Source organism: Maylandia zebra, linkage group LG23 (assembly GCF_041146795.1).
Source record: "Maylandia zebra isolate NMK-2024a linkage group LG23, Mzebra_GT3a, whole genome shotgun sequence".
Lineage (NCBI taxonomy): Eukaryota > Metazoa > Chordata > Actinopteri > Cichliformes > Cichlidae > Maylandia > Maylandia zebra.
The window spans coordinates 5,708,248-5,727,167 of NC_135188.1; the positions used below are offsets into that span (position 1 = coordinate 5,708,248).

At 44.7% G+C, this 18,920-nt stretch overlaps 1 protein-coding gene across 1 annotated transcript in view; it reads left to right on the top strand.

The window, feature by feature from the left end:
• Window positions 1-508: 508 nt before the first annotated feature.
• Window positions 509-18,920, top strand: part of midn (midnolin) — a 28,588-nt gene continuing 10,176 nt past the window's right edge. The window contains exons 1-7 of the mRNA XM_004554904.4: window positions 509-1,051; window positions 3,234-3,462; window positions 4,983-5,070; window positions 5,183-5,245; window positions 15,870-16,412; window positions 17,637-17,760; window positions 18,040-18,354. Coding sequence (XP_004554961.1) covers window positions 976-1,051; window positions 3,234-3,462; window positions 4,983-5,070; window positions 5,183-5,245; window positions 15,870-16,412; window positions 17,637-17,760; window positions 18,040-18,354 — 1,438 coding nt within the window. The 5' untranslated portion in view covers window positions 509-975. The remainder of the gene's footprint in view (window positions 1,052-3,233; window positions 3,463-4,982; window positions 5,071-5,182; window positions 5,246-15,869; window positions 16,413-17,636; window positions 17,761-18,039; window positions 18,355-18,920) is intronic.

An 18,920-nucleotide genomic window follows, 5' to 3' on the forward strand; every position in this document is an offset into this window, starting at 1 on the left:
AAATTATATCAATAGATTTAGAGTTAGATCCAATAATTACAAGCAACAATAGCCTATAAAACCTAATAAGATACCATTATGAAAGAGGCAGTTATGAATAATGAGTTTCAATAGTTGTTAAAAAGCAACTAGATAAATGGATAGTTACCAATTTGAATACACTTAGTTTATTATTACACTTTAGCCGATTTTACGTCTTAGTGTCTCTGCTCCAAAGAGCAGCAGCCCGTAGAATAAACTTCCTACATTCTTGTATAAAACAGTCATTTTGTACATTGTGCGCTTCAAGAATCCGCATTAGGTTATCAGCAGGGCATTAATTCCTCAAACGGGACCAGTGGTGTTTGTTTATCGGCGTACGTGTGTCGTATCCAGGGATCGTGTTTACCTGTTGCCCGGTGACATTTTCTCTATGTCGTCAAAGGTTGGCAACACCTCCAATATCGCCAAAGATTTAATTTCATTGACTCTTTTTTTAAGGTGGTAGGTCAGTGGCTGTCCGGGTTTCGTGTCTCTGTCGGTGTATGCTACCTTTAAAAGTCGTTCCTGCTGCTGGGAGCCGCTGTGCTTGACACAGTTGGATAGCTTTATCGGTTAAGAATTGCGTTATAGACGCATTCTTTCCCACAGACGACAGCAAGTTGGACTTGGTGGCAGCAGGGAAACGAGGCCACCTTAAATGACATGCTGACATAAGAAGAACATTACTCTCCACCCATATCCGAGAAGCGTCAGTTAAGAGGAGTCTCACCTTTCCGACTACGCTCTTATCGCCAAGTAAGACACCGGTGATCTGACTATACACGAAAGCATCTCGGGACCTGACTGTTCCCATTATTGGCCAGGACTGACGAGCCCGGGTCTGCAGCGTAACGACGCGCACGGGGCCACCAGAGAATTTACTGAGACGTTATTGTGGATATTCAAGTGTCTGGATTTATCTCAGAGTTTTGTCGCTGTGTGGGTTTACTTTACATGCCAAAACTGGGGCAAGAGACGGGAACGCAGCAGACTTTTCCGCGAAGCTTTACAGTTTTCGCCACAGTTCTTGGTGAGTTCACTTTATTTTTTATTACGACTGATCTGTACGTTATGTTACGGGTGATGTGTTAGTAAAGTTTGACACGCGCTTTATGTGTTGGCGAGAAATTGATTAGAGACGAGTCAATTGCGGATCGATAGAAGCGTGTCAGCTGCTTGTATGAGACAATTGGGCGTAAATTCTGAGGGACAGCCTAATGTCGTGTTTATTGACGATTGCAGAATGTCATTGTTCCTGTAAATTATAATTAGTAGAAGACAGCAAGTCGTTGGTAATTATCTCAGATTAGAAGGAGAACGACAAATCTTATCAAACGTTGCTTTATGGTGACTGTCGTACTCAATACGAGTAAAAGCTGCCATACTTTAATGCATAAGGTTTTAAAAACTGCATGTTCCAAATGTAACCTATTTATACCTATATTTATATATATATGCCAGGGGTAAACTATGAATCGTTTGCATGCTTTCATTGTGAAAACTGATTCCGTTGCCACTGGGTGGCGACCGAGTATTTTTAATGTTTGTTTTTTTTTATGGTAAAGTGCCTACTTAGGTTTGAAGAAACTGCAGAGGTAAGCTCGCTGTGTAGGCTTTATGGTCATTTAAATATTCTTAGTCAGTCTCTCTTTGTGAGTTGCTCTGGTTACTTCTCTCAGGGATATTGCTCTCAGGGCGCTTATTGGTCACCTCAGACTTGAGAACTCGTGCAGCAGCAGTCCGAAGTCTGTGTTACATGCATATACTGCAGCTTACCTGACGAGAATAACCTACTCGTGTCCAGCGTGGATTAGCGTAAGATTCGCGATCACTTGAAGGGTTCCTGCTTGCTTCTGAGGTCAAGGGGGAAAGAGGGTGGCGTCAGCACTATTAATGTCGTTACAGTACATCTGATAACTTGGAGCAGAGGGATCTGGTCTTTATGCCAAGGGTTTAAAAATAGCCACGTCCAAGTTGGTGTTGTTGAAAGTTGATGATGAGCTACATATGCTTAAATTAAGCAATCAGTTATATATTCACACTGTGTGCTGCTGTCAAACATCTCTTCAAAAAATGCGTTTTTGGGATTAATGATGATCGCTATTTTCAGCCTGTTGCACAGTTCCCACACGATGAGACCCTTTAAACAGGCGGTACTTCCAGAGATGGTGCACTCATCATCATATTTGTCTCTAAATATTATCTATAATTGGTGTATCTCGTGAAACGAGAATTCAGGAATGATTCAGCCGTGATTAACTTAAAAAACAAGTCATTTTTACGGGGACTGTCTTTAAAGCTTCCAGTAAGCTGTAGAGGCACACGGCCCTCGGTGTAGCCCTTTATTTGAGTATACTGTGATACTGTTGCATATTTTGCACTGTGCTGTAATTTATTATGAATGGCCTAAACTCGCTTGGCCTCCACGTGGGTGTCGAGCTCATCTTCCTATTGGCTGAGGTCATCGGCGTCCTGAAGGAGCTCTCCTGTGATTGGTCGGACGGCCTCGGGGGCTGTGGGCGTACTTTATCGATGGTGGAAGTGGGATACTTTGTGACAATGTTCATTGTCGATATTTCAGTGGGGCTGCCGTGGGTATGAGTGCGCAGCGGAGAGCCTTTTACTACAGCCGCAAGAGGCTTTGCAGCTCCGGATCGCGTGTCCCATCATCCAAAGCCCGAAAAAGCTCATAAAACATCCGAGAGGAATTTGTTGTTATACATTTTTTTCTTTCTCAGACATTTTTTTTGTTTGTTTGGTTGTTTGTTTGTTTTTTAAAGGTAACTGCCTGCGTAAATGAGCGTCCGTGCCATTTTTTGCTGACAACATACTTGCGTTTCTGTGTGGCATTTGCCCGTCTATGTAGCATTTCGAAAGACTTGCTTGCACGCTGGAAAGCGCAACAAAGACAAAGATCACACAAAGGGAAACGCGACGCTTGTGTAGTTAAATTTCCTCGGGGGATATTCTCATGATATTGACCGGAGAGACGACGGACTGGGTTTTATTCTGACTCTCGGACAGCGAGAGGAAAAAAAGGGGGCACCAAGAGGAAGGAAAAAAAAAGAGAGAGAGAGAGCTCTGAATGCTGCCTTTGATTTGCAAGGAGATCAAGGGACTGTAGTGGAAGCGACGGATCTGCTTCACTATTCTTTTCACCCTTTTCACTCCCCGGCTCTGCTCGTCTTGTCTCCCCCCTTCTCTGAGCACAGGTTATCGGATGGACCAGCATCCCAGCGCCCGAAGCTGCACCAGTCGCGGGGCTTCGTCCTGCGAGGCCGTCCCGACGGAACCCTCCATGAATCTGTACATCCACTCCACCACCGGCACACGCTTCGAGCTCTCCTTGCCACTGGAGGAGACCGTGGAGGGACTGAAGAGGAGACTGTCGCAAAGACTCAAAGTCCCAAAAGAGAGACTCGCTCTGCTACACAAAGAAACGTGAGTAAACACGAAAGAAATGCATTGCAGTTAAACGTGTTTAGTAAACGTGGTGTTTTCGGATAGGGACAATAATTACGCATACTTATTTCTTAAAGAGCCAACCGGTACTTGAGACGCTGACATCATAAGCCGTAATGTCTAGGATAGTCCGCAGTTCAAAATGTGCACAAACCGACTTTAGGTGCGCCCACCCTCCTGGGTTGAGGTAATATTTTCCAAACTGCACTTTAACTGGTTAAGCTCACGGGAGGCAAAGGTATGCCCGCTTTGGTGATCAATACGTTCAAGGAAACTATTGACCATGGGGGTGGACAATATTGGAATTATGGGCTGGGACTCACCAGTCACTGGAACAGTATTGACATGCAATCTGCAGACTTGCATTGATTCGTCCCCCCTTCTTATAAAAACTGAAGCATGACTGAATTGCTAATGCTGTGTGAGTCAAACATGTTACACATTAATGAATAAAGTCACACAGAAGTGCTAACCTTGACTGTATTTATACTGCTACTGCACAGGTGTGCATTATTCATGCGTGACTTGGTACTGAACCGAAGGTGGATATGTCTTGTGGTTGGATGTGAATGTGAGCGTGCAGTTGCATGACAATAGCCAGCAGATTCAGGAGAATAACAGCAGTTTGTTTGTGTGAGGTATCAGACGGCCAGTTTCGCGAGGGCTTGAAAAACGCTGCTGTTTAAGCAGAGCTGCATGTGTGAGAGAATAGATAAACTCTTTATTATTCAAAACGAACCAGAACCTGAAGCATTATGAAGCTATGAAATGAATCAGGCACAGGTTAAACGAGCTCACAATAGTGCAGGTGGTGCTATGCAAAAAAGAAAGGGGGGGCTTTAGTACATGCGAACAGTCAGCATTGTTTTCAGCCCCCATCTCCTCCCACCCGTTGTAATCACCCAATAAATCACATCATCCTTTAAAACCTGAAAACTCCATTTTTAATCCCCTCCTGCGCCTTAAACTGTAGACCTACAGCAAGTCGGGGCTGACTGCCTTTGTTCAGCTGCGTGGCATAAGATTTGGGTCATGCCTCCAGACCAGACTGCCCTAAACATCCTTCACTAACATAAAGCAGGCAAACGGGCAGAAACGGGTGTGAATGCTTGCATAGCATTTGGCTCTGAGATACTAGTACTTGCCATTCTTTTCATTTATAAATTTAATATGCTGTGGTTTTGGTTTCAGCATGAAGTTTTTCTTCCTCATTTGTGCAACTGATATTGTCAAGAAAAAAAAAATTCTTACCTCCACTTAGGCAAGTGCCAGTGGTGCCAAATATCCACTGCAAGCACTTGTCAAGCTCCACTATACTCGAAATTGAAATATGACAGTGCAATCAATACTTCTCTTTCGTGGAGCTTTACACCCACAGCTCTTTTCCAAAATAGTTTTGATGTCCATCTGCACCCCCTGGCTGAAGGGTGTTTGTATGTCTGAAGAGAGAATATATTGTCAGCACAGTCTAATTATCTTGTTCTCCCCAATCCCTGCAGGCGACTAAGTTCAGGCAAACTCCAGGATCTAGGCATCTCGGATGGGAGCAAGTTAACACTTGTGCCAACAGTTGAAGCAGGATTAATGGTATGGATTCAGCTTGCTGTGAATTTATTTTAGTTTGGAGTTCAAATCTAAAGAATGAACTTAAAAAAAAAATTACACATATTACATTTTTTATTTTATTTCTGTCATGCAGTCTCAAGCATCAAGACCAGAACAGTCAGTAATGCAAGCTTTGGAGAGCCTAACAGAAACTCAGGTAAGGATCTATGTGTGCCTGTGCATGTGTGTGTCCGATGAGCCTAAATCAAGGCTGATAAAGCAAAGTTGGAATCCTGCAACTTAAACTGAGCTCCAAATTTTTTGTGTGCATATTTGCATTACGGCTAAAGAAGGTGGAAGCTTCAGTTAAGCACAGAGCAACACCCAGATATGGCAGAGATGAGCCGGCTGCGCAAGCCTCTTTGCTTGTCTAATCTCAGCCTCTTAAACAAGCCAAGCCAAGCTAGACAACCAGTGTGAGCTGCTAGAACATAATAAGCAACAACACCCTCCTGTATCCTAGTAACGTGTGTGTGTGTGTGTGTGTGTGTGTGTGTGTGTGTGTGTGTGTGTGTGTGTGTGTGTGTGTGTGTGTGTGTGTGTGTGTGTGTGTGTGTGTGTGTGTGTGTGTGTGTGTGTGTGTGTGTGTGTGTGTGTGTGTGTGTGTGTGTGTGTGTGTGTAAGCATGCACAGCCCTGTAGGAAGCTAGTGCGAACACCACTCAAGAAGAACTTATGTGCTGTTGAGAGGGCCAGCACTTACTTCCATCTTTCTGTTTACGCCTGTATCTATAATCTCTCTCCGCTCCTTCTGTATTTCACGGTCTTGACTGACAGGCACATATACACGAGCGCACAAGGCGAGTTTCCAGGAAGTGTGCTGTGGCTGCATGGAGACTGATTGTAGTCTCACTCACTCATAAACAGAGTGCTGGATCATCAGATGACAGTCTTCTCACTCAGTATTAGCACATGGTTCCTGGAAGCCTAGTGTGCATGCACAGGCCAAGCGAGGCCTACACCCTGTGCTTGCAGTGAAACAGTTCTGTGGGCCTGCTTAAGTACAGTATGTATTTGAGTCAGAGCGGCATGACTCACCAAAATGATCAATAGTGAGTGTGAAGTTTAAAAAAGACTCCGTGCCGGCCACAGAGAGAAACCGAGCGAGAAGAGAGGCGATAAGGCTGAGCGCTCGCAGACAACAGTGTGACGTATGACACACTTTGCAGCTGACTGACTGACTCAGATCCACTTCCTTTTGTACAGTTGGGCAACACTGAGATGTACGTAAGTGTATCACTGATGCACTACTGTCTGATGTCAGAACGGTACAAGACGGTGAAACAATAACACTGATGTAAGGAGTTAACTGAACTCTTAACAGCGGTTACATCCTGAAGAATTTGCCCGACGCTGTTTAGTGGAATAATTATCCGATAATGTGGGCTGCTCAGTGATAGCAGAGTGTGGTTCAGTATGGCTTCTTGCCCTGCTGATAATTTTATGGTGGAAATCCTAGCCTTGGTGTGTGTGCGTGTGTGACAGAGAGAACTCAGCATGCATCTCGTAGCACTGACAGCAGATGACTGCATGTGTGTAGGTGTGTGTAAGTGGATGTGTGCGTGTCTGTTACTGGATGTGTGTGTGTATGTCACACTGTAAGTAGGCTGGAAGCAAGCTTTGCCCATCATGTGGTACGCCTTTGCTGGGTAGCCAAGAGTGACTGTCATTTTCACTAGAGGCAGATGATAATTCAACCGCCGACCCAGAGGAACCGATCTCTCACTCTGCCTGTCTTCCTGTGTATCTCCCTGTCCACGTAACCTTATTATACTTAGATTCGTTATGAGTCAAGTGCTTGCGTTTTTCTCACGAAATGCTTACCACACGTTACCACATACACCACTTTTGCAAACATGTTTATTTCACTGTAAATGGTCATCTGACGCCGGGGTACGGAACGAATAATGGGTAACAGGAGATTGATGTCACAGTAAAACACAAAAAAGGCGTAAAGCTGCTTTAGTGTGTTTATATCCACAGAAATTGATTCTTCTTTATAATTCATGAAACGAAATGGAATGATATAGATTGCGGAGAGATTACAGATCTTTGTAAGATTAGAAAAATAGGAACACAAAAGCTTTGCCTCATTTCCTATCTCCTCTCTAACTCTGGGGCTATCAAAAATCAATCAATGCACTTAGCCCTTAAAAGTGTCTGACAGGATAACTGATATGCCCATGCAACCAAAAATAGCCTGAGGGAGGTATGGGTTAGTTCTTAGAAAAAGGCATACAAGAGTTGGTTGTTAACCCCTGGACCCCTAATAAGCCATCACCCCTTCAAATATTTTGGTCATGCAAGGTCTTATTTCCAGATTGGATTCCGAGCTGCACTGAGCAGATCACCGTATGTCTTCTCCTTTATCGGGATTATGAAGAAGTCTTCAGCTACCAGGTTGTTAGTCAACAAATCATGCAGCGCATGCCAGCTTCCAAGGGCTGTTTCAGTCTCTTGTGGCATGAGTTTGGGGTGGGGGGCATTTAATGGAAGTTCTTACCCAGCAATGATTAAAATGCTATTTTTTTCCAATCTCCTATGTTTCACCTCCCTCTCTTGTTTCTGCTTAGCAGCTCTCCTAGGGATCTATAATTTAAATGTGCTGTGGTTTGCAAGTCCGGCGAGCTGCCTCACTTTGACCGTGATGGCTGACTTCTTTAGCAAGGACAATCATAGCTGCCTTAATTCCTCCTCTGGCATCCTCCTAGACTTTTTTTTGCATGACATCTAAGCTGATTTAAGCCACTGCTTCCTGACAGCCCATCAAAATACAGTTGCCTGCACTACTCACTACTCTTTTCTCATTCTGTCTGCTAAATAGCGGCTGTGTGTACAGCTTATATTTGCAGTCATACATGGGAACACACACATACACACACCAAATTGAAAGGATATATTTAAGAGGATTTATGGTCATGATGAGAGAATGAGAAACTGTCTGAGCCTAGTTGTAAAATAAATGTATATTTCTATGACAAGTAGTGAAAGCAATATTTACCATTTCTAGTCACATTTAGGCAGTAACATCAGCTCTTGATCTATTTTAGAATTTGATTATGTGGCCATTTAACACACAGGGACTATTTGCTCATTGATGCACATTGACGGTAGAATAAAGCCAACCAGACGTCACCCTTACCATCCCTACCCCCACCCCCAATGCCCTTCCCCCCCCTATGCAGCCACCTCTTTGTTCCCATCCTAAAGCATGAACACCACACCGGCTCAGCTGACAAACATAAGACAATGATTAGTCACCTTTCCACTTCAAAAAGTCATGTTAGGCACAAGGTAGGACAATCGTTTACTCAAACCTTCTCCCTAATCAGTCCTTCCAGTGCCGTTTGGGCTCCATCGGACTCTTGGAAGTGACATAATAATTTTGTGTAAGCTTCAGAATGTCAATTCTGAGTGTTCCAAAACAATATAAGTTATGTAACTATGGATCGGTGACACCAAAACGGTGACCTCATTGGAGCAAGCCAAGGTAGTTGTTGCTGTTTGTTCTGTAAGGTGAATTTTTAGATTGCTGATGGTGATGTTTGAGAGATCAGCTTTTAAGTGGCTTGTTTTTGAATTTAGCCAAGTTTGCGTTAAGCTCAGAAAATTTTCAGGACTGTGCCCACCTACTTTTCAACCCCTCTCAAAAATTGAAAGCTCTAAAGGAGCAGTTCCTGTGGGACAGACACATCCTAGGATGACTAGTTCCTTTAGTGGTAGTACTGAGGTGGGGGGGTAAAGAAGGGCCTAATAGGCTTCAAACTCCAAAATCCTGTTAAGTGCAGCTACAGTGGTGCATACTGGTTTTTAAAATCGATGCGCAACCCAGCTGGAGCGAGGCTCAGCAGGCTTCAGATTGACAAATTTTGCCTTGAACACTAACACAGACTGCTTCAGGAGGAGGCTGTGTTGCCATTCCACGTGTCCCAGGAGAATACGCTGTTACATATCTGCTCTACTTTTCTCGCTCCCAGCGACAAGCACCTCCTGTCCTCATGCACTACCTCCTCCCCCTCACTTATTCCTCCTCTTCCTCTGGCCGGGATACGGCACGGTTTTGTCTTTGTGTCTACAAGCAGACAGACGCAAACTTAACAGGCTCTAACAATCTGTGGGGAGTCACCTCAGGGTCACCCTTTCCTTATTTCCTCTGCTATCCCTCCCTCAGGGGTTGCCACAGTGGGCCTGACAGGTGGAGGAGAAAAGAAAGGGGGAGCTTTGCACAAGTCAGTCAGTAATGTGTATTAGTGTTTGTGTAGTTAAGTGCTATTGGTTGGGGACAGTGGGCAGGAAGGCTAACATGGTTGAGAGATTACAGGGAAGATGAGATGATAGAAGAAAAATGGAGATAAGAGGAGAGGTGCTACTAGAAAAGGAGGATTTAAGAAGTAGTGCTTTTTTTTTTTTTTTTTTTTTTTTTAAAAAGACAAATAAACTTTGGACCTGTGTGTGTCTATGTACACAATTGTTTGTAAAACAGCTCAATGCAAATGGTCAATATGTTTCTCTTTGCAGTCCTGCGCCCTGCACATCACCTTATATTGATGTCAGTTAATCAGTAGGATTGATAATACTGGAAATCATTGGAGAGTAACTGTATTGAGGATTTGGGAGCGCAAGGAATTGAAGAATGACCAAGTCTGCCTGTTGGTCAATATGAAGGGTTTCCTCCCCTTTTACATCCCCCAGCGCTCTCTGTCCTTCTCACTACTATTGAGATTAAGGCTTTTTATATGCATGCAGCTTAAGAGACAGAATCTTTGCTCTTTAGAATGGAAATTTCCTTTATTGTAACCTAAAATGAAAGCTACAGAAATTAATTTTGTTGCTGAATGTGTAAATCAAATCGTGCATGGAATAAAAAAACAATGCTGATCTAAAGGCCTTTTCAGTCCCTGCTCATGTAAATCCTGGCCTTGAAAATTGCATTAATAGGCTGATCATGCAGTATTTTTGCACCTGTGTAATCCCCTTTGTGATGCTTAAAATGCATAGTGGGAGGGGAAGTGCTGGGATGGGTGGAGGGAATCAAGGTGTGTTGTGGGGCAGTCAAAAGGGAGCTGGATTTGCAGGGAATTTCATTGTCCTATTATGTATATTCATCTCGATGCATGTGTTTCTGTGGGTGTGCGCATGTGCCAACATCCATTTTTAATGTTTCTCTTTGTATGTTTCCTCACTGAGCGACCAGGGGAGACTTACTTCTCCATTTTGGAGTCGTGACCGTCATTGTTTTCCATTCCCTGGCGATACAGTGCTTTTGTGATTCAAGTAGCAGGCATCGTGACTAGTGGGGCTACTGTGTGGGAGGATGGAGGCCATGTATATCACATTCGATAGCCACTACCAAGACTAATGAAGCCAGTGCTACTAGGGATATGGTGCTGCTGGCAGAGGTGCAGGGTTCAAAAGAGCCAGGTCATTTCAGTCTTTCCTACAAAAACGTAATGAGGAAATGAGAAACGTCTTTAAAAAAAAAAAAGGCATCATTTTTGCACGATCACCGTTGCAATTACTTACCGTCTTTCTGTTAACGTTCCTCCATCTGTCACAGAATTTCTATACCTATCTCTCAATTTCCCCACACCCACTTCATTTATCTCAGAAACATGTGATGCTGTTTCTTCTTTCATTTGCCGCTGCTTCGTATGATGTTGTTTTTCCCAACTATCCACAAATTTGTCTCACCGGGTACAGAAAATGCTGTGAAGTCATTCTCTGCCAGAACAGGATCCTGATTAAATTGTATTAATCAGCTGGTGTAAATGGCTTTCAAGAGAGTGAGAGGAAAGTGAACAGCGGGGGAAACGAGTAAGTGAAGATTGCTTTGGTGTTGCTTGCCTGATTTAAACCGGATCTTGATAGCTGGGGACTAAGAGGTGAATATGCTCAGTTTTTCTGGCTAGTTGTAAGGAGTGGCTTTTGCAGGAACCCGATCGTCTTGACTTTGCCATTTTGATCTCTCCTTTCATGGAGCCGATCATATTCTATGATGGCCAGCTGTTCCTTTTTTACTCCACTTACCCCCCTCTGTTTCTTATCAGGTACTGTTACAGATGCCTATCTTTCTAATGGTGCCTTTGAAGATTCAACCCCCTCTGCCTTTAGGATTTGGGGATGATGCAAGTCATTGATTTTTTTTCTTTCTCCTTCTCTCTTTTGAGAGCCTTTCATTGCATCTTTAGCTGGTGCGTGTCTACCCAAAGACTATCAATAGCGTCCTGGTGCGATCAAAACATTTAGGTCGATAGGAGGGTTAATAAGCAGTTTTTGAACCATACCTTTCCACCTCGCTGTCCGGCAGGTGAGCAGCTGCACTGGAACCAGAATATGGCTGGAGGAGTGACTTCCTCCTCTCGCAGCTTCTCCTTCTCCTCCCCCGCCCGTCCCGCCTTCCAATCCTCTATCCTCTTTTCCCCAGCACAAAGCTGCTCAGTTGTTCATGAATGTCAGCTCAGTGCTGGCAGCACTCTCTATCTTTCCCTCCCTCTCCCTCTTCACCCGTCCTTAGACTCTCAGCCTCTCTCTTCCTCCCTCACTCCTTATCTCCCTTCCTTAGTTCGCTTAGTGTGCAAAGGAAGAACGACTGCAAATGAGTTCCTTGAACCACAGGGACCCCAATAAATAAAACTGTCAGCCAGAGATGTCGAAAGGGAAAAAAAAAAAAAAAGAAAAAAAAAAGAAGGAAGGAGCCAGAGGCGCACTCTCACTGAATATTTCATCACCCACCACCACCACCACTACTACTCTGACACCTTACCCTCATTGCCAGCATCCCCATCCCCCCTTACCATCCTTATTCCCTCCTTTTTTCATGCCATCCCCCCCTTCTCCTTCTCCTCCATCTTGTCTCCACCCCTCCTCGCCCAGCTGCCCCTTATCATATTCTCTCCCATTACTGCATAGCAACCAAAGTATCATACAAACCCCACCTCCTGGACACCCAACAACTAAAACAAAATGGCTGAGAGCACTGTTTCTGGGGTCACTTGTTAGAGAGGTGGGTCTGACGGCTACTAGATGGAAGAGCCATTTTTCAGTACCTGTATATTGCTAAATAAGCTTATCCGTGCAGTTTTTGGTGAGTATAATCAACTATGTTTGCGGTCAGGAAATGCACACCTTATTTGTTAGGCATGAACTCCTCATACTGCTCCTTCAATATAATGAAAACACTGGAGTGCTGGTTTCTTTCTGTCTGCCTTGACAAAACCCGGGGTCTCCATTCTCCTTGTCCTATGACTCTCCTTCATAAGTTGCTTTCATAAAGGACTGGAATTTGTACAGCGTCCTTCAAAGACCAAGGTGGAAATAGAATTGGAGGTCTGTTGCAGACTTAAAGACAAGCTATGAAGCGCTTTTTTATTTTCCTGTGATGTTCCACAAAGCACTATCTGGTGTTTGTACTGACGTCAATGGTAGCCAGCCACGTTGGCTGTCTTGACTGTGCTCCTGAGAGCAGACAGGCATGTTTGGACTGGAGCTGAGCTTCTAGCCGAGACCTCTGGGATTGATTTGCTAGCCAGCTTTCTAGCAAATCAGTGCCCCTTTTCCTCTCCACCCCCCATCACACACATATATATATATATATATATATATATATATATATATATATATATATATATATGCACTCTCTAACGCTCTCCCCTCCCCTTGTTTCTCTCATAGTCTCTGTCCGTCTGGAAAAGGCTTGTTGTTACATGATCACTCTCGCCAATCTAGCCTCTGGCAGGCAGGGCGCACTGTATCATCCTCCGCCTCCTCCCTTCCCTTAGGAAACGGGCCCTATTTCAGGTGTTCCACTCCACAGCTCCCGGCTCCCAGCTACACAAGCTGTTCGCCCTCCTTTTCGGGAATTGTCAGGGAGACGGCGTGTCAGATGAAAGTGATGTAGCTGTTTGGTTTGGACGAGTGGAATTCCACACCTGAACGTTTAATTTGGGTCTTTCTCAAAGCTAACCGCAAATATATGAGAGTGTCCAATGGAATTATAGTAGTTGAGATGTCCCCTGTCATTTTCCCTGCAAATGAGATGTCTGTGTTTGTGTGGGTTTGTGGCCTTTTAATTTCTTGCCTAAAAGAAGAGGTTCTGGTGGGTGGTGTATGCATGGAGACCCCATATGAGTCACATGGTCACACACATTTTTAGCTCTCATATACATGTGAAGGTTTGTGTGAGCAACTTCTAAATTGACTTTATGAGTCAACGACTGAGACTCTGAGACCTGGAGTGACAAAAACCAACTGGAGGCGGGAAAGAAGGAAAAAAGGTGTGAGGAAGCGAGCTTGCTTCTTTCGCAGGCTAATTTAAAACCTGCTATGTGGTGTTGGGAAGTAGGAGTACATGAATTCTGTCTTGTGGTTTTGAATAATCCACCCCAGTCATTATAAAGGTAATCAAGCCTCCTCTCTGTTTGTCTTGCTGTCATCACAGTTGGTCTTTTTCTCTCACTTTTTCTTGCATGTGCTTGTATACAAAGAAAAACAGTGATAAAGCAAAGATCCTGTTCATACTTGGCTCTTGGCGTCTTGGATGTTCCTTTCTTGGAAAGAAATAGAAGTACAGCTTTGCAGTCTCCTTTGGTTTCATGCAAATTTTGACCCTATGACATTCACTCTGACCAGCTGTGGAGGTACCCAGAAGTCATGGTGGTCGTTCCCTCCCCCTCCATGTCACAGCGTAAATTTGAGCAACATGTATCCGTTTAGCAGCAGTTGCATTTTCTCTGCAGATAAAATCAGATCTGTGCAGGGAGGTAAAAACTGATCTCACATGGTTCCTGGAAACAGGATTCTGACGCGAAGTGTGAAATGTAACCTGTTTGAACTGGACGTCGACTCAGCCCGAATATATTTGGATCTAGGATCAGAGGTCTATAACGGATACCCACAGGGGTGTCCCCCCCCCCACCTTCTAAACATTGGGTTGACGATCTCCCTTGGGGCTTTCGATTTGTATGCATGCCGCTCTGCGTGTTGTGGGTTGACAAACTGTCGACACTTACTCTTGACAGCTGTCAGTCACAGACACAGTCATTGTCTCCTCCCCCTCCTCTGGTCTTTTCTTCATCTCTGTCTCTCCCCCCACCCACCTTTTGGAGCAGGCCTCCCCATTAGGTCTCAAACACATGCACACCTCTTCTCCTGACCTTTTATGTACGGAGTTTCCTAGCGATGTCACATGTAGCCCCCTGCGCTGTTCTCCTCCTCACTTCACACCCCACCTTGCGCCTGCTGAGCGTATCGCCTCACCACGTTGGGGTAATCGTGGTGAGTGTGGATTGTCAATAAATCATTAGTGGCTGACTTTACATTCTGAGAAGTTTGAGTTTCTCTTTATCCAGCAGCGTATTTTATTCCGATTTTTGCTCTAGCCATCAGATCATCCCAACCCCTTAGTTCTTTCACCTGCCCCTCCTCTCCCTTCATCCTCTTTTTCCACATCATGTCAATACCAATGTCCAAAGGTCACCCTGGCAACAGAGAGGCAGCGGTCGATAGAGAAATAAATAAGCAGAAGAAAAGAGAAAGATGTGATGGAGGGCAGAGCCTGGTGATTCAGAGGGTTAACTACAGGCGAGCATCTTACAAGGACACTCCAAATATAAGCCCTTTGCTCAGAATTTTTTTTTTCTTTTTATATATTATTTTCTGTGCTTTGTTATTTATATACATCTATCCCTGTGCTCTGTTCTGCTTTTCTGTCCGTCCTCCCTCTCTCTCTGGGGACTAAAATCACACATGCGGTAGTGATTGTTGAAATCTTTTTGGACAGGAGCGCCACTTTGTATTTGCTAGTGCTGGCCATTTCTGCTTGTTTCCATTTAGGGAGAACCTGAGTCATTATTGCTGAGTCTTCAAGACCCACTGAAGCTTTGACTCCTGAATCACACTCACTTGGGGGGGGGAAAAAAGTAAATAAATACATGTCAGACTCTCGTTGCTTGGACTTCAGCAGCAAGTCACAATACACAGCATGAGAGCCACAGGCATACAGGAGGATGACAAGAGAGGTTTTGTTATTTAGCACGAATATTCCAGCCGAGTCGTGACAACTCTGTACTTGTTAGTGTGTGTGTGTGTGTGTGTGTCCATCCAGGCCTTGGGTGGGTCACTGAAGGCCCCCGACACTTGGCTCCAGTTAGCTGTTGCCAGTGCTCCAAACATGGGCATCCTTTCCTGATCTGCTGCAGATTCACAGACAATTGACTATTCTGTGTTTGAGATGCAGGCGGGGTGGATTTCCTAAACGTGGGACTGATTTTTCAGGCCATGGGCCAAACAGAAGGGTGGCCTTTGTCTTTGAGCTGAATAACCCTGCTGACTAAGAACGGACTGAGTGGCAATGGGAAGCAAGGAATAGTGGGTTCTATTTGTGTGTATGTGTGCGTTTTCCAGTAGGCCTCCCTATCCATTCCCCGCCAACAGAAGTAAATAGATGACTATTACAGACTAGTGTTTGACTGCACGATGAGCTTATGTGGTGTGTCTGTGTCTCTGTGAGAGGGGTAGCTCAAAGAGCTGTTGTGTGCACTGTAACTGGCATCCATGGCCCAGATTGTTCATTTACTAAGAAGGAAGTCTGTATGCATGGGGAGCCTTTCTAGTTCCATAGTTTTTTACAGTGAACAGTTGTAAATGCCAGAGTGTCATTAAATCTGGATATAGAGCATCATATATTAAGTTAGACTTTGTCATCTGGCTAAGCTGTGTTGATACCTTGCATAAAAGCAAAGACATTGAATCACTTAACCCTTTTTCCCCTTTCTTTATCAATAGGTCAGTGACTTCCTGTCTGGTCGCTCTCCCCTCACCTTGGCGCTGCGTGTAGGTGATCACATGATGTTTGTCCAGCTCCAGCTGGCAGCGCAGCAGTCCGGTGGTCCCCAACTCCAGCACAGGCACCTCATCACCCGGGGAAATTCGGAGGGACAGCCCCGGGTTCCCCACACTCACCCGCACTCTCATCAACACCCCCAGCATCCACATAATCACCCCAGCCCCCACTTGTCCCATCCTCACCCTATCCCCTCCTCCCCTTCTTCCCCAGGATCCCCTTCTTTTCCCCTGCCCTCCACACACCTCCAGTCCCTTCCTCCCATGTACCACCAGTCACCCTCCTCTGCTCACTGTAGCCCCCCTACTCCTCCACCACACTCCCCTCGCCCATCCCATGTCCCTGGGGGTCTTTTCCGCTCGCCCGCTCATCATCACCACCACCCCCACCACCACCATCATCACCACTACCACCAGCCTTCCTCAGGCCAACCCAGCCACGAGATCGGCCAGGTCAGCCCTGTAGCCCCAGTCCTCTGCCCTGAGGTAAGCCTCAAGAAAATATTCTTATAATTCTTCCAAGTAGTGTTTTGTTTTTTTTTTCTTTAATAATAGCCAATCACAGCATAGGATTGGTAAGATATTGTCTTATATTATTTTCTCAAATAAAAGGGTTCAGTGGTAAAAGTAGGTACATCTTTACAATACATAAGAAAGACACAGGCACTTGGGCTGCCATGAGAACGATAGAGTGGATGGGTTATGACCATTTGACCCAAGTGCCATCCTCACAACTAAATCATTCTCCATTAAATCAATTAGATTAATGGGACATCCTTGTAGCACGAGGGTGAACCCGTGGTTTAGTCAGCTCTGGAGAAGCGTTACATGTGATTTTGCGTGTGTGTGTGTCCAAACCACAGTACATTTGTTCATCACTGGAGTACACTGTGCTCCCCAAATGCATGCAAACAAGCCAGCACATGCGTACACCATGAGAACACAGCATTCATATGACCTCAGTCTTCCCAGGGTAAAGAGCAGTGGGCTAAAATTATAGGAGCAAAAGTGTTCTGGTGTTGTCATTTAACTTTCAGCGTTATGCTCATTTGTTTACCTTAGGATAACTTCATGAACAGCTGCACACACATGCAGAAACACACTTACTTCTGTTCTTCAACCCAATGTGCTGTTTATATTTTCTGTACCTCCTTGAATAGTGAATGGTAACCAAATATCAGCGAACTGTGTGGGAGAGATGGTTCACTACAGGAAAAACAAGGAGACAGGCCAGTTTAGTAGTGAGAAAACGGATATGGCTATTCCTCATCAGGCTTTCACATGCATGACAAAAAGACATGCATACGCACACAACGCGCTTTCTTGGGGTTTCAGTTTCGCTTTCAGATGTCAGTTGAGCAATCCATGTTAAGCCAAAGTGAAGTTGTGAGGTGACCATCTTTAGTTTGATCACAGTAAAGTAACCAAATACCTTAAGTCTTAAGCTATATGGCATGGCAGCAAGCTTAAATTTCATGTTGTCTGAGGTTTCTTATAACCATCAGCCTTAACTGCAGAGGTTAATTACACTGTGCAAATGGTAGTTACACCCAGAGGTAAAGGGTAAAGGTCACTGAGGGAGCTCCTGAAACAGTGATTTTGAGTTTTCACAGCTTTTACTGTAATAGATCATATGCCCTTGTATCCTCAAACATGCTTTGGTCTCACTTTATGCTCTTTTAATAACACTTTTCTTTCCCCCCCCTTCAGGCTAACTGCAGTACCAACACCTCCAACAGTGGCACCAGTTCCTCGCCACGCTCCCGTAAACCCGGCGCCATCATTGAAAGCTTTGTCAACCATGCTCCCGGAGTCTTCTCAGGGACTTTTTCAGGTAAGAAAACAGAGCTGCCATTACTGACTTATGACTTATTGCTACTTTAAGCATCAACTGTGCACATAGTGAGATCCAGTTCTAAGATGCCTCTAAGTAGAACTTGACAAAATTTAACATTTTCTTCTCTGTTGGGCCTTTGTTTTAGACTTGTACGCATGCCAGTTTTAAATGTTTTAATTTTTTAAAAAAAATCAAATGATATACAAACATTATACAAAGAAATATAACACGCAAAAATTATAATATTATTTTGGTCTGTTTTGCTTCCTCTCACAGGCACTTTGCACCCAAACTGCCAGGACAGCAATGGGCGTCCCAGACGGGATATTGGGACCATCTTGCAAATCCTCAATGACCTCCTGAGCGCCACACGCCACTACCAGGGCATGCCCCCCTCCCTCACCCAGCTCCGCTACCAGACGCAGTGTGGTTCGCCCACTTCCCCATCCCCCTCGCCGCCTCCTTCCCCTCCAGTTGCTGGCATGACGGGCCTCTCTGCCAAAGCTACCTCTGTGCCCGCCAGCAGCCCTCCTCCAGCTCTGCATCCACTTGTGCAGTGCGAGAGCCAGATTCGCATGTGCAAACCCCCTGGTGAGTGACTCCACTCCACTCCCCTTCTGCACATGCAAACATGTCATGAGCACAAACAAAAACACCCCCTCACACATTAAGTCATTGTGCATCCCTTGAAGCCCTTATGAAGCAGATGTTCCTGCAGTTGCCACAGCTTTGGAGGAATGTGTGTGTGTGCATATGTGTGTAAAATTGCATGCAATTTAGAACCCTGTCAGTGAGTTCTGCATTTGCCTTGCAACCTACTGAAGAGTTCATTGTTATCTTTGTCTCTGTTTCTGTTCTCATATCACATCATGTTTAGCTCAGTTCTGTTGGGATGCTTTTACATCATTGTTTTCAAGTGCTTATTTTCATCTCTAAAATACTGACAAAGCGAGAACAGAAAAGTCAGATTAAAGAACAAAAACAGTCATGCATATGTGTCTCTGGAGGTTTTGAAGCAGATGAGAGAAGAGGAAGAAAGCGGAGGGGGAGGGGGGTCTTCTTAGTAATGCAATACTAGCTTCTCCAGACCTGTTCAGTCAGGCTTCACTTGTCAGGCAATGCAGTTGCCTTTTTGTCTTTGTGAGCTGAGGGGATAG